The 26829-nt window shown below is 39.6% G+C and overlaps 1 protein-coding gene across 6 annotated transcripts in view; it reads right to left on the bottom strand.

The window, feature by feature from the left end:
- Positions 1–26829, bottom strand: part of USP42 (ubiquitin specific peptidase 42) — a 39679-nt gene that overhangs the window by 10694 nt on the left and 2156 nt on the right. For 4 of the 6 annotated variants that reach the window (XM_044747313.2, XM_044747311.2, XM_044747316.2 and 1 more), the window contains 11 exons: positions 24436–24685; positions 21721–21921; positions 8470–8580; positions 6723–6825; positions 5736–5803; positions 4935–5005; positions 3967–4049; positions 2812–2923; positions 1820–1960; positions 1530–1630; positions 40–193 (listed from right to left, as the gene is read on the bottom strand). In XM_044747313.2, coding sequence (XP_044603248.2) covers positions 40–193; positions 1530–1630; positions 1820–1960; positions 2812–2923; positions 3967–4049; positions 4935–5005; positions 5736–5803; positions 6723–6825; positions 8470–8580; positions 21721–21921; positions 24436–24676 — 1386 coding nt within the window. In that variant the 5' untranslated portion in view covers positions 24677–24685. Of the gene's footprint in view, positions 1–39; positions 194–1529; positions 1631–1819; positions 1961–2811; positions 2924–3966; positions 4050–4195; positions 4414–4934; positions 5006–5735; positions 5804–6722; positions 6826–8469; positions 8581–14170; positions 14261–21720; positions 21922–24435; positions 24686–26829 lie in introns of those variants that run through there. The other 2 variants (XM_044747317.2, XM_070484178.1) reach the window with 2 other exon arrangements.

Raw genomic sequence — 26829 nt, forward strand, 5'->3', positions numbered from 1 at the left:
AATTAACATCAAGGTGATATCCCGCCTACAGAACGTTACCTTTATCATGTGAGAAGGAAGCTGTGGTCCGATAAACCCTGGTGCGGCCTGTTTGTTGTTGACGACCCGCTGAGTGATTACTGGTCGGGGAGAGGACTGGCCGGGGCTGTGGGTGGAATGAGTAAGTTCACCTCCATTTTTCACATCATGGGACCTGGGGAGAAAGAGTGATATTACTTAGGGTTACAAAGGACGCATCCTTAGAAGAGACCCACTTATAAGCCCTCTGACAGACTGACATACTGCAGTGTACAGAGCTACACACAGGATTCCCTTTAGGCCATGTCGGATGCTCAGATAACAAGGGTAAACGGGCAAATGGTACTTTGAACTGTGTATTCTGAAGAGGCCACTATCTGAATATTTTTTTCTTTTCTGTTTGTTTATATTTTTCTAATTATAAATGCATACTATTATAGAAGATCTATAATATCCAGAAAAGTTAGGAAAAAAAACTCCTGGGCCTCATCCCACCCTTAGAGGCATCTACTACTCAGATTTAGTGGCTTACCCTTCAGGCTTTAGCTTGTACTGATTTTCTCAATACCAGTGTGTTAAAATTTCAAACTGCTTTTCTTCCATATATACTGAACACTTTCTCATTTAAAAAAAGCTTCATAAAAATCACTTTGAACAGCTGGATAATATTTCAACATATGGATATGCCACACTTTATATGATCATTCTGCTAGAAATTTTAGGATGTTCTTTAATTTTCAGCTACTACAAAGGAGAACCTTGGAGCACCCATCAGATTTTTCCCAAGGCCGTACATTTCCAGAAATGGGATTCTTGAGTCAGAGTATGCAGCAGCAACAGGAGAGAAATGAGCAGGGGTGCTGGTGCTGGCCCAGGCAGGTGGCTGGCTGCCCGTGCTCAGTGAGGTTGTGAGGTGACGGCACCCAGGTACTCAGAGTCCCCTTCCTGAGGCCTCCACCCACTGCCTCCCTGGCCCCCAGGCCCACCCCATTTGCTGAAGCAGCAGAAGCCTACCCTCCTTGGCTATCAGCTTTCCCTTCCTCTGCATGTTTCATTGTTAATCTGCCAAAGAGCTAGGAGCTAAAGCACACTCATAATCCAGACTCAAAAACGACCTTCCTTACTCTCCCAGCGCCATTAAGCTGCTGTTTAAAAAAAAAATCAGAAGGGGTCGGCACAGCAGTTAAGTGCGCATACGTTCCACTTCGGCAGCCCGGGGTTCGCTGGTTCCAATCCTGGGTGCAGACATGGCACTGCTTGGCACGCCATGCTGTGATGGGTGTCCCACATACAAAGTAGAGGAAGATGGGCACAGATGTTAGCTCAGGGCCAGTCTTCCTCAGCAAAAAGAGGAGGATTGGTGGCAGATGTTAGCTCAGGGCTAATCTTCCTCAAAAAAAAAAAAAAAAACCAACCAAAAAACCAAAAATCAATATTGAATTTAAATATGTTGATGAGATGACAAGAAATGATGTTACAGAAAATGTGAAAATTTGTTTTCCTGACAATACCTGATATAAAAGAGAACATAAGCTTGTTGACTGAGTACCGATCTAATGTCACTGGTAGATACGATGGAGTCATTCATTTGATACCAGAGGCCATTGCTAGCCTGCAAAAGAGAGCCAATAAAAGAGAGATTAGATGTAATTGGGTAAATAGGGAACACCAATCAAGGAAAACGTAAGGAAGATGGACTCCCACATGTCAACTGTAAAGGCCCCACCCTTCCTCCCAAGGATGCCGGTGCTGCCTTACAGTGCACTGTAAATACAGTCACGAGCAAACGCACACAACTTACTTTTATGTAGCAGAAGTAATGGCCAGCATGGCAATTAAAACCAGTGTGTACCAGCACTGCATACAAAACATAAATAATTGGTTCTCCATTTGGTTGAGACATGTATGGTCGAATATCAAGATACTCAGGGTATTTCACATCCTAAACAGAAACGGAGAGAGGAAACATCATTTCTGAAAACACAGATCGTTCCACGCATTCAGGTGTGGGTTATTTAGATGCAGGTAGGGCAGGAGACCCCTCGGAGGAGAACCGCAGAACACTACCGTATGATGTTCTAGCAAAAACCTAACATGCTGAACCACATTTCAAAAGACACGATCAACCTGGAGCACACCGGAATCTAAGTGTATTTAAAGCAGTCCCACTGTGTTCTTTATTTCCTTTAAGCAAATAAGGATCCACATTAAGTGAATTCTTCAAATCTATGAAAGGAGATAGTAACAGAATGACATCTCTGGACTTTAGTCATCACTTATTTTTATTTTTAATAATTTAGGAGAGGACTGTTTATTTCTCTTGCATGCTACTGAATTTCTGACCACTTTCAATCTTCAGAAAGTGGGGAGAAGATGGGAAAATTCAGTGTACTGCCAATCAGAAAACACCTGAGCAAACGAAAAATGAACTTGGATGAAAGAATGGCAAGAGCGAGCAGGGAAGTCCTCTCTGGATTTCAAACGACACTAGCTCTCCCTGTACCCACGCGGTACCTTCACTGACTGTGAAGCACAAATGCAGATGATAGTCACCAACGTCATCATCATCAGGTCTAACCAGCTAACAGACAGAGAAAAAACCACGTCACTCAAACACACAGAAAACTCCTTCCGCAATTCTTCGACATTTTTTTCCATTACAAGTGCTGGAAGAACTCAGAAAATCAGGTAACAAAATTGTTCAATTACGTCGTTTATAACCCTTAATAGCTACTGACACTTAAGCCTTGAAAGGCTCAACATAAAAGGTTATTAATAATATCATCTACATACCTTAGCAATTTTTCCGCCAGTAAAATTTGCAAAGCGTTTCAGAGAAAGTGTAAGAACATTGGAGGATCTATGTATAGTGAACCTCTTTGAGGCTGGAACCATCTTTTTACACCTTGAAAAAAAACAGAAACAAAGAATTAAGAAGATTAGTTTGTCGTTTTTTGCTTTTTAGTCTTTCCCTTGTTATTTCTCTGAAACACTCTAAGTTTCCAAAAGAAGGATACTAGATGAGAAACACCACCTCTTTTAACCAAGAGTGAAAATATTAAAATTTAAAATACAGGGGGAAGTTGCTTAATTAGTATGAAAGAAAAAAGGAAGATAGGACAATTCTGAGATGTCAAGTAACAAAGGGCACTGATAATTTTAAAACTAGATTAATAACAAGTTTCTCTTGATTCAAAACAAACTTAAAAATTGCTACATTTTCAGGCTGCAATAATTCTGTGAAAACAAAGCTCCACCCAGATACAAAAGGAGGAAAAGTAAAGGTCAGAAATGTCCATGGAGTTAAAACAAAGGAGAGATCCCTGTGGTCCTGGGAAGCAGGGAGCCTCCCTCCCCGCAACATGCATATTCGTTAGTCATGATTACATCTATGTTATCTGACTATAACATGGAAACCTACTTACAGCCTACGAAATAGTGCTTCTTAAAATAGGCTCTCTTGATTTCTTGGGGAAAGATATTAATGAATAACCAAAAGTAGAGGTTTCTAGCATATACTACCCCAAATCCTGGGAAACCACCACAAGAAAGATCCTTAACTACTCTGGGAGAAAGTGACTCCCCACTCCAGCCCAACCCTTTTATTACAGGAGAGTCAGTGAAAACGCTGCTCGACACACACAGGTCATCCCAAGCCGCGCCTTCCCACGCGGCAGCACTAACGTGTGGTGGCGGGTAATCCTACCTCCCTTGCCGCCAGACCTTCCCAGTAACCAGGCACGTGCCGCCCAAGGGCAGAGATGCACGTCTCTAGAGAGCGTAAACATTGAGACACGCGTGCTCTGGCCCTTGGAAACTAGAGGCCCAGGGCCTCCCTAGATGCTAATGGAAGCTGAAGGGAGTCTGGAAGGGCTATTGAGACCACTGCACTTCCTCAGCCCAAGCCGCCCGGCCTCCCCCCCGCAGCACCGGCACCCTCCAGCGTACTTGCTGCACTTGTATGAGTTCTCGCCGTCAAGCTGTTCCGGCTTCACAAACTGCTCCAAGGCCTTGTTAACACTCTGAGCAGCCTGCGAAGAGAACAGCATCAATGCCACATTAACACTCATTGCCACTGCCAGAGAAAAGAAGCTTCAAAAGTATAAAAGCCAATGTGAACTTTTACGTAAAAAGAAACTTCTTGGATTATGATGTCCACTTTTATACATGTACACACCAAGTCGTTTCCCCTCCCGTGGAAAAACGAGCAAGTTAAAGTCAACAAAAACATGTCGAGGTTGCTTGCTGCAGCATGATTTAAAAATAGCATAAAACTGGAAACAAACCAAATTATCTACCAGCCAGGAGTCAGGCCTGTAAACTGTGGTATATCCACTCACTGGACCGCCACAGCACTGCCAGAGCCCACAGAGGGCCTCAAGGAGACTTCAGTGAAAATAGCAAGTGGCCAAACAGACATGAGGTGTAATCCCATTTTTATAAACAGCAAATAATGTGTTCTGGAACAGTTTATGTCAGAGTTCACGAGAATTCATTCGGTGGAAAGGGATCTTATACATATCTGCAATGTTTCTCAGCTTCATCACAAGCATGTATTACACTTGTAATCAGAAAAAGAAAAGCTTAAAACAACAAAAAATAGGAGTTTGGAAAATGCAAGAAGCAAAACATTTTCTATAGAATAATCCCCATCTAAATTTGGCTAATATTGGCATTAGAATCTGGTTTTAGTAAGATGTATTAATGAAAAGTCAAAGGGTAATAAAAAAGATTGAGTGATGCCTATTGCAAAGCTTAAACAGTCACCTCTAAATAAAGTCTTAGCATATGAAATTTCCAATTCATATTCTCTAACAAGTGTAGTCTACATTATAAATGAACTATAAATACATAAAGTTATGTAAAGTATGACTGATTTTTTTCAACTTAACTACCACAACAATGATGAAGTTTACCTTTATCTCCAATGTTATATCAAGATATGGATCAAAAGTATCTGAGACACCTTTGCAATTTAAACATTTGACTGAAATAAAAACAAAATGCAAAGCATGAGCAAAGTGTAATCATTGTGGCAACACCAACCACTGAAATGACAGAACACAAAATGCTATTTCAAAATAATAAATTAAAACAAGGTACATTTTCCTCCTCTTAGATTGGGCAAAAAATCTTAATACTACACAGCGTGAGTCAAAGTGTCATGAATTTGGCCCCCACACACTGTTGGCTGTAAGGTGAACTGGTGTAAGCTTTTGGAAGGACAATATGGCAGTACCAAAATTTAAAATACACACACCCTTTGATGCAAGAATTCTAACACTAAGAGTTTATCCTACATATATGCACTTCTATATGGACATAAAGGCATGTGTACAAGGATGTTCAATGAAGCAATGATGGTAACAACAACAAAAAAATTAGAAACAACCTAAATATCCACTGATAGGGAAGTAAAATAAATGGCCTACCACTGCAAGTGGGAAAGACTGTCAGCCCTACATGTGCTGAACTGTGAAAGGGTTTCGAACACTAACAGAAATGAAAGGGGTGTACCTAGTGTGTTCCCAGTCTGCCTGTGCACAGGACACCACTGGAAGGATAGACTACAAGTGGGCGGGGGCTGCCGTTGGGGAAGAGGGATGGGGCCTGGGCTGGAAGGGAGACCCAGTCTGCGTTATTAACTCTTTCCTACTGTTTGCCCTTCCTAAACCGCATGCAGGCATCGCTTTATCAACTTTCAAACAAAAGTTTACCTCTAGATCTTAGGTATCCTCCAAATATCTGACAAACGAGTGTGGTGGCCTGGGTGTGTCTATCTAATCTGAAAAACAGTCGAAGAGTAATATGAGAGAAGAGTTCTACGAAAAGTACCAACACTACGATCAGATTTTCAAAGCACGTACATCTATAAAAGAATGAGAATTCAAACAGGAGAGCCACAAAATAAAAATACATCAGTATACGTGGCAGCCAGAGAACAGTCTTGCCGGAGCAGACCACAGTGAGGGTCGGGGGAGGGAGGATAATACTAGGAAGGGACTCTGAAATGAAGGCAGGAATTGGGCCCTGAAGCAAGCAGCAAGAGGAAGACGCCCTGAGCAGGACTGTGACAGTGTGAGGACTGGCTGGTGACAGCGTGCCGTGTTCTCCTCTGTTCTGCCGTCGAGCGTCACACAGACCGACGGACGCCTGGCCAGGCAGCGGTGGCAGCCGTGTGAATAGGACAGATTTACCAGGCGTGTTCAGGCAACAGCAGGTGGGGCAGGACTTGCTATCTAACTGCTTCTCCAATCTTCCTCTTGAGTCTGCGCTTAGATTTTAAGGAAGAAACTGCAGGAATTGGTAACTGACCAGAGGGAGAAAGACGCAGGGAACAAATACAGATTTCAGGGGCTGGAGGTCAACAGAGAAAATGTCAGGCACAACTAGAAAGGGGAAGTCATTAGTTTTAGATCTGCAGAGGGATGCTGATACTCAGCAATTAATAATGGCAAGACCAATATTCATTTCCTGACATCTATAATCATCTATAATAAAATCCAAATTGTTATAGTAAGCGCACCTTTTAGAATGTGAACCATTTTAAAATAATGCAAATCACTTGAGAAAGACGCAGTACAAAGTGAAGAGCTGACGCAAACACAGCGTCTGCTACATTCATCGTAAAAGGCAGAACTGAATTCTGGCGAGCTGGCAACGCAGGGGGAGAAGTGAGCGATGCTCTGTCGTATTGTACTCACTTATTGCTGCCGTTCAAGCAGGCTTTTTGCATAGCATCAACAGTGTATTGAAGAAATTCATGGGCATCTTCTTGGTTTCCAAAGCGGAAGTGCCTAGCTATTCCTAGAAAGTTTAAGGAAGAACAAAGGTTTATCATCACATATGATATGCCCAGGCTGTACCCTCCAAAAGTTGTATCTTATGACAGTATGTTGGTTAGCAAACTTTTGATAATTATTTTATGAGGAAACAGCACTAACCCCACCCTGAGAGCAGCTAGGATCATGCCCTTTAGACCATGAAAAGCCCATCTTGGCTAGAGTTTCTGAGAGCCCAGAGACTCAACCGTCTTCAGCAAGTTCATAAAATTATACTTGAATAAATTCACTTTGGCTGTATTGTCTCAGAAATTTGTTGACAATCTTATGGTAGTGCACACATATTAAATTTGGTGCCAGATCTCCCTAAGAGAAGCCATGCAAAACATAAATGTCTGAACCTATGTAAATTCCATCCCAATAACCCACAGAACATGTTACACAGTCAGTTGCACAGCAACATTTCAGTCCTGTTTCTAATTGACTACACAGTTGCAATACAAAATTATATAATAATAAAAACGACACAAAAGTACAAATAATATCATGATAAAACATTATATATAGAATTTTGTCTATGAACTATACAAATATACATTAGCTTGAATCATATGATATTGCCAATATTTCACCAGTTCTGACCTACAAAAATGGCAATTTCAAGATTCAACTACATATGTATGTATGTGTGTGTGTGTTTGTGTGCGTGTTTGTGGGTTATGTATACACAAACATAGAGCAATGACATTTTCTTAAAGAGTAGCTTTAAAAATACTAATCACGCCTGCCATGCATATATAAACAAACAAAATCACTGTTGGCTAAAATTTTGCCAGGATCCGACAATGTTTAAAAAATTTTTGCATTGTCTCCTCTGGTCTGTTAATAGCGCCAAGGGGCCAATATAACACCTTTTAATCTTCAGCAGCTTTTTAGGCAAAAGGATTATACATTGTCACTGTATAATTATCTACCCCTATAATTACCCAGCTAGATACCAGATTAAGAGTCAGGGTTTTTTTATTTGCATGCATTTTTTACTCCAAGTCAGTCAACTGAGATGATGTAAAAGCTTATTGCAAAAAACACACAAAGTGTATAAAAAATTTCATGTAAACTATCAGGATCATTCCAATGCAAAAGAAAATTTTAAAATCATTTAGAATTTACATAGTAAAAGTGAAATTTATCCACGAATTTGCTGTTATGAGTATGAATTTTTCTTTAAGAGTATAATTAACTTTATTTTGATAATTCCTCTCACTATGTATAATGTAATATTCATTCACTGAATTAAAATTAATTGAAAACTACTTAAACCCGTGGAACAATATTAGAGGAAGTATTATTCAGCAGAGAAATCCAAATATCTAGGGAGGAAAAATCATTGTAAAACTTAATGCTTTTATTAACTGAGTTTTTAAAAAATTTTAAATTTGCTTATATTAAACTGAATACTGTCTGCATTATATTGTCATCTTTTGCTTTAAGGTTTCGAGTGTGTTTACATAGTAAATGTTTCACTAAAATTTGTTATTAATTAAAGACATATCCGTGTATGATAAAATGTTTGTTTTTTGTCATACACAGGGACTCATTTTTACCAGTTAGGCTAATAAGACCAACTAGCTAGTAAATACTAATGTAAACTACTGTAGATGATACTTACGCCGCATCTCATTAATGACAAACATCGGTTTAATAACATCCCCAGGATTACTGAGTGCCTGGGTGATATGTGCTTGCATTGTACACATCATACAAAATCCTTCTGCATGACCTGAAAGATAACAGATGATAATCCTCCAAATTAGCAAAATATGACTCTATATACACATCAAGGGATGTTATAAACAGAAGTTTTTTTAAATGACTCAAAGTTATGCAAATTTGAAACAGTAAATTTACAGATTTAAGAATCTCAACAAACCCCAAACAGAAGAAACATAAAGAAAATTACACAAAGGACCGCTCAGTCTGATTGCTTAGAACAATGATAAAAACATTATGTACATAGGAACAAAGGTAAAACTGACAAGAGACCTTATCAGAAACAACACAAGACAGAGGACAGTGGAGTAACATCTTTCAAGTATTAAAAATGTCAACACAGGATTCTCTACCCCATGAAAAAGGAGATTCCACTTCTGGGAAGACAAAGTAAAGGTACTTTTCCCTGTTCCTCTGGCTGAGTACAACAAAAACCTCTGCACGCTGTATATGAGACAAAGGTAAGAAAGCTTGGAAAGACAGCAAAAGACAAGCGAGCAACTTCAGAACCCAAGGAATGACAGTGTGGAGAGTTCCCTGGGGTTTTTTTGTGCCTCATATATTCCAGACTTGGAGCCGGAGAAGCCAGTAACTTAGAAACACCAACAAATGGAGAGGACAAAGCCCCAAGGAAGGCCTGCTCAAAGGACTGGGAAAAGGGAAGCCTAGCAAGACAGAAAACTTCAGACAATAATCACTCTACTCCAGCCAAACTCCACAGAAAAACTCTGGCCCCACTCCTACCTGTGCCAGGAAAGGCCAAGTGAGGAACCTAGACTTCCACTGGCCAGGCTGTAAAGAGGCATCCCAACCCACTCACTGGAGTAGTATTAGGGAAGATGAACTAGGAGCTGGAACCTCATCCACACTGGGTGATAACAAATCGCACCACCCATCCCACGGTGTCAGTGACAATCAAGCGAGGGGCCTGGACTTCCACTGCCACCCAGCAGTAGAGAGGCGCCCCTCCAAACTCCCCACTGGGGGAATGTCAGAATCAGGACTTTCACTACCACCCAGTGGTCAAAAGCCACTCCCACTGCATGTCAGTGGGAAACTATGCGAGGAGCAGGAACTCCCAAGCCCATCCAGCAGGAACAAGGAGACCCAACCTTGAGTGTCAACAGAGACCAAGTAAGAAAGCTGGACTTCTACCTCCACCTAATATTACTTCCTTTGCCAGAGTGGTATCAGAGAAAGTCAGCTAGAATAGACATCAGATAAGATCCAGTGTGTTCTAACATAGCACAAAAATGCCCAGATTTCAACTATCACTCATCATACCAAGAACAAAGAATTTCTCAAACGGAGTGAAAAAAGACAATGAATAGATGTCAACACTGAGATTACAGAGATGTTAGAACTACCTAACAAAGGTTTTAATGCAGCCATGATAAAAATGCCTCAACAGGTAGTTATGAACACACTAGAAACAAATGAAAAATGTAGAAAGATTCAACAAAGATATAAAGAACAAAATGGAAATTTTAGAAATGAAAAATACAATAATCGAAATAAGCAAAGTGGGTGACCTAAACAGAAGAATGGAGATGAAAGAGGAAAGAATCAGTGAACATGAAGACAGAGCAAGAGAAATTACCTACTCTGAACAACAGAGAGAAAACAGACTGGGGGGAAAAATGAACAGAGCCTCAGGGGCCTGTGGGACTCTAACAAAAGACCTAACACACATGTCAACAGAGTGCCAGAAGGAGAGGAGGGAGAGGGCTGGGCCGAAAAAGTATTACAGGGAATAAAGGCTGAAATTTTCCCAAATTTGGCAGAAGATAAAATTCTATAGATTCAAGAACCTGAGCAAACCCCAAACGGGAAAAAAACAAAGAAAACTTCTGAAAACTAAAGACACAGAACAAAATCTCGAAAGCAGCGAAAGAAAAACAACACCTTACCTATAGGAGAAAAACAATTTGAATGACAGTGGATTTCACGTCAAAAATCATGGAGGTCAGAGGAAGCAGCACAATAATTTTTAAGTGCTGAAAGAAAAAGGACTGTCAACCCAGAATCCTATACCCAATGAAAATATCCCTCAGGAATGAAGGCAAAATCAAGACATTCGCAGATGAAGCAAAACTAAGAGAATTTGTCACCAGTAGACTTACCCTAAAAGAATTACTAAAGAAGCTCTCTAAACAAAAAGGAAATGATTTTTTTAAAAAAAAAGAACCCTGGGACACCAAGGAGGAAGAAAAATACATGGCAATCAAAAATACAGGCAAATACAATAGGCTTTCCTTCTCTTGATTTTTCTAAATTATGTGATACTTGGAATAAAAATTTTAACAATGTCTGATGTGGTTCAAAATGTATGTAGAGGAACTATTTAATTACATGGTAACTAGGGGAGAGTAAAGGGAGGTAGGAGGTAAGGTTTCTACACCTCCCTTGAACTGGTAAAATGACAGCACCAGTAGACTGCAATGAGTTATGTATACGGAATGAAAACCTAGAGCAACCACTAAAAACACTAAATAAAGAGATACACTCAAAAACATTATAAATAAATCAAAATACAATTCTCAAAAATATTCAAGTACCCCACAGGAAGGCAGGGATAAGAAAATAGAAATGAAAAACAGAGAACAGAAAACAAAATACAAAATGGCAGACTAAAGTCCTAATATACCAATAATCATCTTAAGTGTAAATGTTCTAAATACACCAATTAAAAGACCCAGACTAACAAAGTAGATTTAAAAACATGACAACTATCTGCTGTCTACAAAAAACCTCACTTCAAATGTAACGATACAGGCAGGCAGAAAGAAAAAAGATGGAAAAAGATACGTCATGCAAACATTAATCCAAAGAAAGCAGGAATGGCCATATTAATAGCAGATAGAGTAGACTCCAGAGCAAAGAAAGCTACCAGAGAAAGGGACATTATATAGAGTCAATACACCAAAAAGACAGAGCAATCCTAAATGTGTTTGTACCAAACAAGAGAGCTGCAAAATAGATGACTCAAACTCAGATAGAACTGAAAACAGACACAGAGAAATCCACAATTAGACCTGGAAATCTCAACATCCTTCTGTCAACAATTGATTGAACAATCAGACAGAAAATCAGCAAGGATATAGAAGAACCTGACAACACCATCAGCCAATGGGATCCAATCCACATTCACAGAACACTCCACTCAACAGCAGAAGAAACATTCCAGCACTCACAGAACATCTACCCAGACAGACCATATCCTAGGCCACAAAACAAACCCCTTCAAATTTAAGAGAACTGAAATCATATAGAGTGTGTCCTCCAATCACAATGGAATCATATCAATCTGACACAGAAAAAGGATTTGACAAAAATCAATACTCATTCATGATAAAAAGCAGGAATCAGAAAAACAGAAATAGAAAGGCACTTCCTTGACTTGGTAAAGAGCATATACAAAACCTACAGCTAACATCAAACTGAGTGCTTTTCCAAGATGAGAAACAAGGCAAGCATACCCGTTCTCATCACTCTTATTCAACATAGTGCTGGAAGTTCTAGCCAGTGAAATAAGGCAAGAAAAGGAAATAAAAGGCATATCAATCAGTAAGGAATAAGTAAAACTGACCCTATTTGCATATGACAGGACTGTCCATGTAGAAAAACCCAAGGACTCTACAAAAAAAAAAAAAAAAAAAAACCACCTAGAACTAATAAGTGTGTTTGTCAAGATAACAGGATTTAAAATCAACATACAAAAAATCAAATGTATATTTATACACCAGCAATAAACACATTGATACCAAAGTTAAAAATACACTACCACTTACATCCCTCAAAAAACAAAAGAATTAGGTACAAATCTGACAAAGGATGCCAAAAACCACACACAGCTGGGGAAAGTAAGCAAAGAAGATCTAAATAAATGGCGAGACATACCACGTCCACAGATTGGAAATGTCAACATAGTAAAGATGTCAACTCCCCCAATCGAGATACATATTTAACATAATTCCTTTCAAAATCCCAACAAGATTTTCTTGTAGATATAGACAAGATTATTCTATAATTTATATGGAAAGACAAAGGAACCAGAATAGCTAAAATAATTTTGAAAAAGATAAAGCAGGTGAAATCATTCCATCTGATACCAAGACTTATTGCATAGATACAAGAATAAAGACTGTGTGGAGGGACAGACACATACCATAACGGAACAGTATAGGGAACCCAGAAATAGACCCACACGAAGATGCCCAGTGATTGTTTTTTTTTTTTTACAAAGGTGCAAAAGTAATTCAATGGATGAAAGAGAGCCTTTTCAACCAATGGTGCTGGAGCAAATGGATATCACAGACAAAAAAAATAACCTCAACCTAAACCTCACACTACACAAAAATTAACTTAGAATGTATCACAGACCTAAACATAAAATGTAAAACTATAAAACTTGTAGGAAAAAAACATGGGATAAAAGTCTTCAGGATCAAGGGCAAGGCAATGAGATCTTAAACTTGACACCAAAGCACAATTCATAAGAGGAAAAATTGTACCTCACCAAAATTAAAAACTTGCATTTTGTGAAAGACTCATTAAGGAGATGAAAAGCTTCAGACTGGGAAAAAATATTTGGAAACTACATACCTGACAAAGGCCTAGAATCTAGACTATATAAAGAACTCTCAGAACTCAACAATATAAAAACAAAAAATGCAATAGAAAATGAGCAAAAGATATGAAGAAAGAGTTCACCAAAGAGGATATACAGATGACAAATAAGCACATGGAAAGATGTGCAAAACCTTTAGGCATTAGGGAAATGCAAATTAAAACCACAATGAGATACCAGTGCAGCTAAAATGAAAAATAGTGACAACACCAAAAACTGGCAAGAATGCAGGGAAACTGGAACCCTCATACATTGCTGGTGGGAATGTAAAATGGTCAGCCACTCTGGAAAATTGTTTGGTAGTTTCTTATAAAACCAAACATGCATCTACCGTACGGCCCAGAAATTGCAGACCTGGGCATTTATCCCAAAGAAATAAAACTTATGTTCACATATATTGTACACTCTAATGTTTATAGAATCCCCAAACCGGAAATAACTCGGAGATCAATTACTGAATGAGGGGTTAAATAAACTGTGGCATATCCATACCATGGAATACTACTAAGCAATAAAAAGGAACAAATTATTAATACACAACAATAACCTGCATGAATCTCCAGAGAATTACGCTGAGTGAAAAAGAGAATTCCAAAGGTTACATATTGCATAATTATATATATATGTATAACATTCTTGAAAGGATGAAATTATAGAAATGGAAAGCAGATTAGTGGTTCCAGGGGTTAAGAGGAGGTAGGGGCACAAGAGAAGTGGGCTTCGCCATAAAAGGGAAACATGATGGACCCTGTAGTGATGGAAATGTTCCGTATCCCGACTCTATCAATGTCAATATCCTGGTTGAGATATTGAACTATTGTGTATAAAACTGGGGGAAACTGGGTAAGGTGTATGAGATGTCTGTGTTATTTCTTACAATTACGTGTGAATCTACAATTACCTCAAAAGTTTTTAAAATGGCAAAAGATGGACATTTCAGACCGAAAATAAAAAATAAAAAAACACATACCTAGAACAAAACCCAAAAAAACAGAGTTCATCACCAGCAACAGGGCAAGTCATGCAGGCGTAAGGAAAAATACCAGAGGGAAATCTGGATCTACATAAAGGAATTAAAAGCAGTGGAAATGGTAAATGAGTAGGTAAATATAAATTTTTTTTTTTTTGAGGAAGATTAGCCCTGAGCTAACTACTGCCAATCCTCCTCTTTTTGCTGAGGAAGACTGGCCCTGAGCTAACATCCGTGCCCATCTTCCTCTCCTTTATATGTGGGACGCCTGCCACAGCATGGCTTGCCAAGCGGTGCCATGTCCCCACCCAGGATCCGAACCGGTGAACCCCAGGCCGCCTAAGCAGAATGTGTGCACTTAACCACTGTGCCACCGGGCCGGCCCCTAAAGAGACCTTCAACTAATAAAGCAAAACTCATAAAATTTATTTAAACCAAAAATAACACAACAACGTAGTATGTGGTTAAAATAGGTAAAAACAAAACATAAGAAAATAGCAAGAATGTCAAGAGAGGGAAGATGAAAGCACATTGTCATACAGTTCTTATGTTACACAAGAAGTGGAATATTATTGGATGGTGAACTGTGATAAGTTATTAAAGATGTATGCTGTAAGCCCTAAAGCAACCACTAAGAAAAAGAAAAGAAAACAAAGTTCTAGAAAATATGCCCATAAAAGAGATTAAATAATATCATAAAAATACTCAATCCAAAAGCAGGCAGAAAAAGATGAAAAAGGAACAAAGAATAAACGGGACAAATAGAAAACAAATAGCAAGACGGTGAATTTAAGTCCAATCTTAATAATAATCTCCTTAAATAAAAATTATTTACATCCAAAAATAAAAGGCAGAGACTGTAAGATTGGGTTAAAAAACAAGACCAAACTATACACTGTTTACAAGAAACCCACTTTAAATACAGATACAAATAGATTAAAGGTAAAAAAGATGGACGAAAGATACACCATGCTGACACTCCTCATAAGAAAACTGGAACGGCTCTATTTATCTCAAAGTATATTTCAGAGCAAAGCATACTATTTGGGATAAAGAGGATAATTTCATAAATTATAAATAGGTCGGTTCAGCAAGAGGTCATAATAATCTTAAATGACAGAGCTTCAAAATACAGCCATACCTCATTTTATTGTACTTTGCTGTATTGTGCTTTGCAGATAGTGTGTTTTTCACAAATTGAAGGCTTGTGGCAACCTGCATTGAGCAAGTCTTTCAGCACCATTTCTCCAACAGCATTTGCACACTTCGTGTCTCTGTGTCACATTTTGGTATTCTCACAATATTTCAAATTTTTTCATTGTTATTATATTTGTTATGGTGATCTGTGATCAGTGATCTTTGATGCTCCTATTGTAACTGTTTTGGGGTGCCACAAACTGCGACCATATAAGACAGCAAACTGAATCGATAAATGATGTGTGTTCTGACTGCTCCACTGACTAGCCATTCCTTTTTTTTTAACGATTTTTTTTTTTGAGGGAGATTTGCCCTGAGCTAACTACTGCCAGTCCTCCTCTTATTTTGTAGAGGAAGACTAGCCCTGAGCTAACATCTGTGCCCATCTTCCTCTACTTTATATGTGGGACGCCTGCCACAGCATGGGGTGCCAAGCAGTGCCATGTCCGCACCCGGGATCCGAACCAGCGAACCCTGGGCCGCCGAGAAGCAGAACGTGCGCACTTAACTGCTGCGCCACCGGGTCGGCCCCTGACTAGTCATTCCTGTCTCTCCTTTTCTTTGGGCCTCCCTATTTCCTGAGACACAAAATACTGAAATTAGGCCAATTAATAACCCTACAATGGCCTCTAAGTGTTCAAATGAAAGGCAGAGTGGCGCGTCTCTCACTTTAAATCAAAAGCTAGAAATGATTAAGTTTAGTGAGGAAGGCATGCTGAAAGCCAAGATATGCCAAAACCTAGGCCTTTTGCGCCAAACAATTAGCCAAGTTGCAAACGCAAAGGAAAAGTTCTTGAAGGAAATTAAAAGTGCTACTCCAATGAACATATGAATGAAAAGAAAGCGAAACAGGCTCATTGCTGATATGGAGAAAGTTTGAGTGGTCTGGACAGAAGATCAAACCAGCCACAACATTCTCTTAAACCAAAACCTAATCCAGAGCAAGACCCTAATTCTCTCCAGTTCTCTGAAGGCTGAGAGAGGTGAGGAAGCTGCAGAAGAAAAGTTTGAAACTAGGAGAGGTTGGGTCATGAGGTTTAGGGAAAGAAGCCGTCTCCATGACATAAAAGTGCGAGATGAAGCAGCAGGTGCTGATGCAGAAGCTGCAAGTTACCCAGAAGATCCAGCTAAAACCATTGCTGAGGGTGGCTACACTAACCAATAGATTTTCAGAGGAGACAAAGCAGCCTTATGTCGTAAGAAGATGCCATCGAGGACTTTCCTAGCTAGACAGGAGAAGTCAATGCCTGGCTTCAAAGATTCAAAAGACAGGCTGACACTCTAAGGCAGCTGGTGACTTTAAGTTGAAGCCAATGCTCATTTACCATTCTGAAAAGCCTAGAGTCCTTAAGAATTAGCTATCTCTACTCTGCCTTGCTCTGTAAATGGAACAACAAAGCCTGGATGACAGCACATCTGTTTCCAACATGGTTTACTGAATATTTACTGCTGTTCAGACCTACTGCTCAGAAAAAAAATTCCTTTAAAAATATTACTGCTCATTGACAATGCACCTGGTCACCAAGAGCTGTGATGGAGATGTACAATGAGATTAATGTTTTCATGCCTGCTAACACAACATCCATTCTGCAGCCCATGGATCACGGAGTCATTTTGACTTTCAAGTCTTACTACTTCAGAAATACATTTCATAAGGCTATGACTGCCACAGATAGTGATTCCTTCAATGGATCTAGGCAAAAGAAACCATCTGGAGAGGATTCACCATTCTAGATGCCATTAAGAATCTTTGTGGGGCTGGCCCCGTGGCTGAGTGGTTAAGTTCGGGTGCTCCACTTCAGCAGCCCAGGGTTTTGCCGGTTCAGATCCTTGGCGTGGACATGGCACTGCTCGACAGGCCATGCTGAGGCAGCATCCCACACAGCACAACCAGAGGCACTCATGACTAGAATATACAAGAATAAACTGGGGGGCTTTGGAGAGAAGAAGAAAAAAAAAGAAGATTGGCAACAGATGTTAGATCAGGGCCAATCTTCAAAAAAAAAAAAAGAATATTTGTGATTCATGGAAAAAGGTCAAAATCAACATTAACAGGAATTTGGAAGAAGTTGATTCCAACCCTCATGGATGACTTTGAGGGGTTGAGGACTTCAGCAGAGGCAGTAACTGCAGGGGTGGTGGAAAGAGCAAGAGAACTAGATTTAGAAGTGGAGCCTGGAGATGTGAGTGAGTTGCTGCCATCTCATGATCAAACTTTAATAGATGGTGAATTACTTCTTATGGATGAGCAAAGTGGTTTCTTGAGATGGAATCTACTCCTGGTGAAAATGCTGTGGAGATTGTTGAAACGACAACAAAGGATTTAGAATACGACATAAACTTAGTTGATAAAGCAGTGGCAGGGTTTGAGAGGACTGACTCCAATTTCAAAAGAAGTTCTACTGTAGGTAAAATGCTATCAAACAGCATCATGTGCTACAGAGAACTTGTTCAGGAAAGGAGGAGTCAATTGATGCGGCAAACTTCACTCCTGTCTTACTTTAACAAATTGCCACAGCCACCCCAACCTTCAGCAACCACCACTCTGATCAGTCAGCAGCCACCAACATCGAACAAGACCATCCACCAGCAAAATGATTAGGACCCGCTGAAGGCTCACATCTATTCAACACTGTAATGGAGGTACCGGCACATGCATTACAGCAAGAAAAAGAAATAAAGAGCATGCACACTGGAAATTAAGAACTAAAATTTTCCTTATTCACAGATCACATGATTGTCTCCATAAAATCTTAAGGAATCTTTTTTTAAAAAACACTACTAGAATTAAGAAGTGAGTTTAGCAAGGTTGCAAGATATAAGATCAATACCAAAAACTCAACTGCATTTCTATATGCTAGCAATAAACAATCAGAAATTGCAATTCAAAAAATATTACCACTTATAACAGCTTTCAAAAATATGAAATACTGGGGCTGGCCCCATGGCCGAGTGGTTAAGTTCGCGCGCTCCGCTGCAGGCGGCCCAGTGTTTCGTCGGTTCGAATCCTGGGCGCGGACATGGCACTGCTCGTCAGACCACGCTGAGGCAGCGTCCCACATGCTACAACTAGAGGAACCCACAACGAAGAATACACAACTATGTACCGGGGGGCTTTGGGGAGAAAAAGGAAAAAATAAAATCTTTAAAAAAAAAAAAAAAAAAAATATGAAATACTTAGGGATAGATCTGATTTAAAATGTGCACATTATACCTGTATATTGAAAACTATACAACATTGCTAAGAAAAATTAAAGATAATCTAAATAAATGGAGAGGTATACTTTGTTTGCGGGTCAGAAGACAATAGTGTTTAGATGTCAATTCATCCCAAACTGATTGATGGATTCAATGCAACCCCAATCAAAGTCCCAGGAAGCGTTTTTATAGAAATTGACAAATTGATTCCAGAATTCATTTGGAAAGGCAAAGGACCAAGAATGGCCAAAAAAAGTTTGAAAAAGAAGTTGTTGGAGGACTTACCTCACTTCAAAACTTTTAAATATACAGTAATCAAGACACTGTGTTACGGTGTCGTCAAGATAGACAGTGGACCAGTGTAACAGATGGATATGGCCAACTGATTTTTTATAAAGTTGCAAAGACAGTTCAGTGGAGAAAGGACTATCTTCTGAACAAATAGTGCTGGAACAATTGGATATGCATATTGAAAAACATGAACTTCGATCCATTCTTTACACCACAAATAAAAATTAACTCAAAATATATTGTGGACGTAAATATAAAAGCTAAAACTATAACACTTCCAGAAAAAAATCTTTGTAACCTCTGGTTAGGCAAAGATTTCTTAATACAACACCTAAAGCACAATTGATAAGAAAATAAATAATGAAGTGGAATTCGTCAAAACTAAAAATGTGTCCTTTAAAAGACAGTGTGAAGAGAATATTTTCTCCAGACTGGGAGATAATACTTGTAAATTACATATCTGATAAAGGATTTCTATCCAGAATACATAAACGACTCTCAATACTCAACAATAAGAAAACCACCCAGCTTTAAATCAGGCAGAAGATAGGACTAGGCAAAGCAAATATACAGATGGCAAATACCACCTGGAGAGATGCACAACATTATTATTCATTAGAGAAGTGCAAATCAAAACCACAGTAAGATACTACTATACTACACACATATCAGAATGCCTAAAATTGAAAAGACTGACCACACCAACTATTAGGGGAGATATGGAGCAAATGGAACTTGAATTCGCTGCTGGTGGGAGAGTAGAATAGCACAATTCCTTTGGGAAATAGTTTGGAAGTATCAAGATTAAGCACACACACACTATAGGACCAAGCCATATTACTCCTAGATATTTACCTAATGAAATGAGAACATGACCTTACAGAGACTTGTTTACTAATGTTCATAGCAGCTTAATTTGTGATGGCCCAAAAAGGGAAACCACACAAATGTCCATCAATAGGTGAACAGAGAAACAAATTGTGGTATATCCATACAATGGAATACTACTCAGCAATAAAAATTAACTACTGATACATGCACCGACATGGAATAATGTTGAAATAATAGTGCTGAGTGAAAAAAGCCAGGCAATATAAGAACATATACTGTATAATTCAACTTATATGACATTCTAGAAAATACAAACTAATCTATAGTAGACAGAAAGCATACCAGTGATTGCCTGCGGTGAAGGGGATGAGGGGCAGGAAGGGGTGGAAGGCAGTGATTTCAAAGGAGTGCTGGGAAACTTTAGGGGGTGATGAACATGCTCATTATCTTAACTGTGGTGATAGTTTCATGGGTGTATACAAATGTCAAAATGCATCAAATTGTATATTTTAAATATGTGCAATTTACTGTATATCAATTATACCTCAGTAAAGCTGGGAAAGCAAGAAAGAAAAGGAAAGAAAGGAAGGAAAGAAAGGAGGGGGGGGGGAGGGGGGAGGGGGAGAGGGAGAGAAAGAAAACTACCAGCAGCATAAAAGATAGGCACCTAACCCTGGGCACCTGGAGCTTCTGAATTTTGGTCTTGGTGCTCCCTCTCGATGTCCAGGTGCCAGTCCTGGATATTCATCCACACCCTACTTTCATTAAAAGTGCAGAAGTGATAGGAAAGCTGTCCGTGGGGAATGAATTATGGACTTAGAAAGGGAGGAGATGAGGGCGAACAGAAGCTTCACTCTGGGGCTGGCCTGGTGGCGCAGCGGTTAAGTGCACACGTTCCGCTTCGGCAGCCCTGGGTTCACCGCTTTGGATCCCGGGTGCAGACATGAAACCGTTTGGCACACCATACTGTGGCAGGCGTCCCACATATAAAGTAGAGGAAGATGGGCACGGATGTTAGCTCAGGGCCAGCCTTCCTCAGCAAAAAGAGGAGGATTGGCAGAAGTTAGCTCAGGGCTAATCTTCCTCAAAAAGAAGAAGGTTCACTCTGTAACTTGAACCCCTTGGCTTAACAAATGCCTCTAGGCAGGGAGACACAGGTGACTTTCCTTTGGTTTCTTTAAATTTTTCTGTACTTTCCAAAATCTTCACAAGCATTATTTTGCTCTGTGCCGGGGGGGAGGGTGAGTTTTAAAAGAACTAGTTTAAATTCTCCATTAAGTAAAGAACTATGCAAAAAGAAACCAAGGGGTTTTCACCCTGATAATTAGTGAATAGCACCTGAACATACACACAAATCTGAGCAGCAACGCACATCAAAGAACAGGGAGGTTTCATTTATCAAGGATGAAGGATATTTACAAGAGATGAAGAAGGTCAAAACCTCAAAAAACAGATATGTTCTAAATTCTGAATTTCACTCGTCAACCACTGAGTTGGCTTTCACCTAATTAAAGACATAATATGTTTTAACTGATTTCCTGCTCTTTAGGTTGAAAACTGAGCTCTCACAGCTAAAGGGAAAGTCCTGGATGAATTTCTAGGAGGTTGGGGGCAGCAGCAAGAGGCTCCTCTCCACTAAGGCTTACAAGCCTGTGGGTGAACCAAGCCCCACAGCACAGGATGGATGCCAGCAGAGGCAGGATTTCTTAACCCTGCTTGTCCCAAGCTGTTGGCGGCAGACATTTATGTTGCATTTTTTAGCAAGTGTAGAAAGCCAGCAGGGGCTTCAGAAATGCCAAATGCTGATAAAATACGTTTCTTTGAAAACAACTTCACAGGTCAAATTAGGTGCAAAATGCTTTTTATGCAACCAGAATACAAATCTTAAGAGTCTTCTTCCATGGTTTCTAAAAGAATAAACCAACTCCTTAGTGACCAGAGAATTCTGGGCTTAATCCTTCACTTTCATTTCGGAGGAAAAAATGAAAGTAGGTTAGCACACCACAATACTATACACATAACAGAACACTTACATGTCTTGGAGTGTTCGTGCGATAGCATGTAATTGGCGAGAGGCGGTGTGTAAGTTAAACACTGCAATGCTGCGTTGGCAAAACAGGTATTGCCCAAATTCTGGAGCCCAGCTCCAACTCTATGCGTCTGCTGCCACTTAAGACAAATCTTCTCAGATGGGAAAAGAACTTTCTGTGGAGGGGCAATGCCATCACCTAGGGCTAGAAAAATGAACAACAAATATTTTAAAAACAAAGCTTTGCGTGCTTCTGAAGCTAAAGAAGTAGCAACACATCAAACTTGAATCCGATCACGATTCTAAATCTTATTACTAGCTAACCAGAAATACACGGGAGAAAGGGACATTTTAAAAGATAGAGCCCAGGATGTGGGAAACTCTAAATGGGTTTCTTCAATAAATTTAAAGGACAAAAAGGAGGAGGGATTACAAATTAAAAGAAACTTAAAAGACATCCCCAAGATACAAAGCATAGATTTTGTTTGGACATTGATTTCAAGAGTCACCTGTTAAACATAATTATGTGACAACCAGCGAAATTTGAACATTGACTAGATTTTTAATATAAAGATGTTTTAGGGGCTGGCCCCATGGCCGAGTGGTTAAGTTCGTGCGCTCCGCTGCAGGTGGCCAGTGTTTCGTTGGTTCGAATCCTGGGCACGGACATGGCACTGCTCATCAAACCACGCTGAGGCAGCGTCCCACATGCCACAACTAGAAGGATCCACAACTAAAATATACAACTATGTACCGGGGGGCTTTGGGGAAAAAAAGGAAAAAATAAAATCTTAAAAAAAAAAAAAAGATGTTTTAATTTTTAGAAAAGAATTCTTTAGATATATGCACTAAAATATTTATAGATAAAATGTGAAGTTTTGGATTTGCTTTAAAATGATGGGGACAGGGGAAAGGAATGTGTGGAGGTATTATTGGCCATGAGTTGACAAAAGCCAGAGTTGACTGATGGGTACACGAGTGTTCATTATAATTACTCTTTCATATGTACGTAAAAATTTTCATAATAGAAAGCTTTAAAAAAATAAACAGCAACACAAGCAATAAAAAGTGCAGGATACATCAATTCCCAAAAACGTTTGCTATGGATGCTTCTATCTAGCTCCAGCACCATCACTGTCATCCTCACCGTCACCTCACTTCTTTGGTTCTTACCAGCTGTCAGACAGGCTCAATGCTGAGAGTTGGTAGTGAAATCCTCCTCGTTTTACCAGTAAGGAAACAGGCTCTGTACCCAGGGCACCACTATACACACTCATAAATATACTATACATGGTCTAAAAGGTATTTTATCTATTTTTAAGACTTAGAAACAAATTATTAATGACAATTATGCTAACAGAACTCAGGTGAAGCTCAAAAAACAACTTATTTAGGAAAGTTCAAAATCACCCACAGCAAGACTACTTTTTCAAAAGTGTCAGTTCCTTGGTGCTACTGAAGACTGGCATGCCCAATAGATGGCTCTGTATTTTAATAGAGATATTAATGAGCATTTATGTATGCAAAGCCAGGCTTCCGCTTGGTGGGAAAGGGAGAGCAAAATTAAGAAAAGGGAAATGAGTGTGTTGAATGGGAGAAGGGCCCCAAAAAGGGCAAGGCGGGGCGATGTGAGCTGAGTCCTGGGGGGAAGAGGAGCCCCAGCAACACGACAAGAGGCTGGAGTGTGTGAGAAGACATCCCACGGGAAAGGCTTGATGGTGAAGGTCTTTAGCCTCTACATCTAACAGTCAATTAAACTGTTTGTTTTGTGATACAAACTCCCCCTCCCAAAACACCTTTATCAATTCACACCACCCACTCCCACATCATAACATCACACTTACTAAGAGGACTCAAAAGAATAAAAGGGCCAAATTATTCTAAGCCAAATGACGTTCCGAGCAGTAACTAATCTATTTTATTTTTCTTTCAAAGCTTCCAAATCCAAAAGTCTTAGAAGTACCAACTGTAGCATCAATGTCTTATTTATCTGGATGCGTTTTAACAAGTGTAACCATGTCTAAATAGTTTCAACAAGTGTAACATTTACATCATCTGTTCTCTTTCAAAGAGCTTTATTACTACAGATGATTTTAACAGGTAAAAACTCTCCAAAACAGTTGGTTTGAGCCCATTTGTCAAAGGCAACCTTGTTTTTTTTTGGGGGGGGGGTAAGGAAGAGTGTCAATGAGCTGAGATCTGTGCGAATCTTCCTCTGTTTTGTATGTGGGATGCCGCCACAGCGTGGCTTGATGAGCGGTGTGTAGATCCACACCCGGGGTCTGAACCTGTGAACCCCAGGCAGCCAAAGCGGAGCATGCAAATTTAATCACTACACCACCAGGCCGGCCCCAAGGGCAATCATTTTTAAAAACGTCTTTACATTTTTAGGACAGACATCTACTTAGGGAACTATATAGTTAACTGAGAAGTTAAAATGCTTGCCCATCTCAATTCTCACCAAGATAAAGTTTATCTTTCAAAAAATTAGGAATAAAAGAAACTACAAATATTATAGTCACTAAAAATAATCTACCCTGTTATGATACATATGTTAATCACAAACAAGCTGCAGAGGAAAATGAAGCCTGTCAGATAATGTGACTCTGCTGGCAACTCAGGTGGCAACACATCTTGTAAAACAAGCCCTCTCTGAAACCAGCAGCCCACTGACGGCATTTACACAGGAGTTTCTTGTGGTGACTCTCAAAAACAGTACCTTGATCCTTTTGTGGTGACGGTTTTGATTTATCAGGTACAGATGAACTTGAATAAACTACAGCACCAGGTACTGGTCCTAAAGAAAGCGTGTGATTTGAAACATCATTTAACGAAGACACAGCACCCCAGCCGGCAGAACCTGCATCCATGTCTCCAGGTGAGACTGCCTCAGAACTGCCAGGCTGATTCTGACAGGTTGATGCGTCTGAAGATTCAGAAGCTTTGTCAACTATGGTCATTGTTCAGTTCTGCAAAAGACAAAAAGCACACATTTGTTTCATAAGGTGAGAAATGTAGCCCACTTATTCTCCCATTAGATCCTGGAAAATCATCCTAGCCATTTTTCATTGTTTTCAAAAAAATCACCCAAATACAAAAGCAACAGTACTTTTTAACCTTGTAATCATTTCTTTGGGACATGTAGCATTGTAGTAATGTGAACATGTCAACAATTTTCAACTATAAAATCTTCAACGAAGTACTTGATTAGATCTTCTCATTCTATCCTATACCCCCTAAAAATCTGACATTTCAGTTTACAATCAGGCACCTTCAATTTCCAATGCTATACATTTGCCAAGTACCTGTATTTTTTTCTTTCTATTGCTTAAAACTAGAACGTGAAATGCACCAATACATTTGACTCAATTTTCAACTGATACGTAAGTCCTCAGGGAAAAGTCTCAACTACATGAAGAGAAAATCTAGCTTTAATTTTGAGCTTAAAGTCCAAAACGACATTATTTAAAATACAGGAAGTCTCACCTTTGAAACACATTTTTCTGAAGAGGTCCATTTACTTGGTATATATGACTTCTTAAATGAAGCCCGTAAGACATTACTGACATCAAACTTGAACACAAATACATGTTATAAAACTACTTCATTATAATTTTCTCTCTGAATCCTGTTTTAAAATCTTAGGGTTACCACTAATTGAGCATTTTCCATGTACTGAACATTGCGTTCGCGACTGAACACACGTGAATTTCTTTAATTTTCATAATGGACCTATGAGAGATTGGACAGAATCTGCAGGGTCTATAAAACGGAACAACTATAATCCAAACTAGTCGGCAACTGGGACTAGGCACCAGGTCCAACATTCCCAGTGGGGGTTGCTTCTGGCTACACCAACCTAGCCAACAGACTACTTTCAGGAATGTTTCCAAAATGGCCCAGTGGCAACCACACTGTATGCCCGCCCTCTGCAGATGCCTTCCAGGTATGCCCCGGCACAACACCCCAACCCGCTGACTAGACAGCGCCTGGCCTAGGAACCCCTCCGTACATTCCCTCTGTTCCCTCCCCACCTGCTCTCTCGGGGCTCTGCACACGCTATTCTTTTCTACCTAACTCTCTCCCATCCTTCCACCTCTGGGCAATTAACACTTCCACTTCTCAGAGTAAAATTCATTTTCTCTGAGACGCTTCCCTCGACCCCCCTCCCACCCAGACTGGGTGAGAAGCCCTCTGAGAAGCTCCCACGGCACCTTGTGCTGATTTCTACGGTAGCCCTTGAGCACATACTCCACAGCAGTTTTATTTGCTGCTCTCCATCCTGCTCGCATTGATATCCCTGACTTGGCAGAGAGAAGGCTTTCCACCCATGTGTTGAACAAATCAATGAACTCTGGAGATAGGAGGCAACTAGTGCTGGCTTTTAGCACCTGCTTGTCCTGAGTGATTTATATACAGTACCTCATTTAATCCTTAAAAAACTCTGAAGTAGGAACAACCTTTTAAAACTTGTTTTAAAAGATATGCAACACAGTAAAGTAAAAGGATAATAAATATCCACGTACACAACCAGCTCAATGAATGCACTGTCTGCTCACAATGAGGTTTCTTAAAAAAGCCCCAATTTGGTTGTAATTTGGAATTAAGGTATGCTTACCAGCCCCTAAAAAGCTCAACCTTAAGAAATTTTTTGGAATCTTATGTAGAAACAGAAAAGTAGATGTTAATTAATAAAATAAGAAAAACTGAACTGAAATTTTAAGTCAATCTAAGACACAGGACCTTCATTCAGGAAGAAAGCTTGAGCCATATTATCCAAATAAAGTTTACACTTTCCTCATCTAACAGTCAAAAGAAATTATGAAACAGTGTGGAGGCAAGAGTAAGAAAACGAAAGAGCAGGAGGAAGGAGGAGGAAAAGCAAAAGAAAAAGAAAGCCAAAAGAGAGTAACAAGGAAAAGTTAATCTAGCCTGACTTACAACAACATTAACTAGCAAAAACCTTGATTTCCCTGGGATAAACATCCCTTCAGGACAATCATTAACAAATGACCGAATAAAACCATTTTACTTGCTTCAATTGCCTTTTGGGGAGGGGGGGCGGAGGCGGGGAGGAATTCTTAAATGAAAACAATTAAGGAAAGCATATAAC

Source organism: Equus asinus, chromosome 14, assembly GCF_041296235.1.
Source record: "Equus asinus isolate D_3611 breed Donkey chromosome 14, EquAss-T2T_v2, whole genome shotgun sequence".
Lineage (NCBI taxonomy): Eukaryota > Metazoa > Chordata > Mammalia > Perissodactyla > Equidae > Equus > Equus asinus.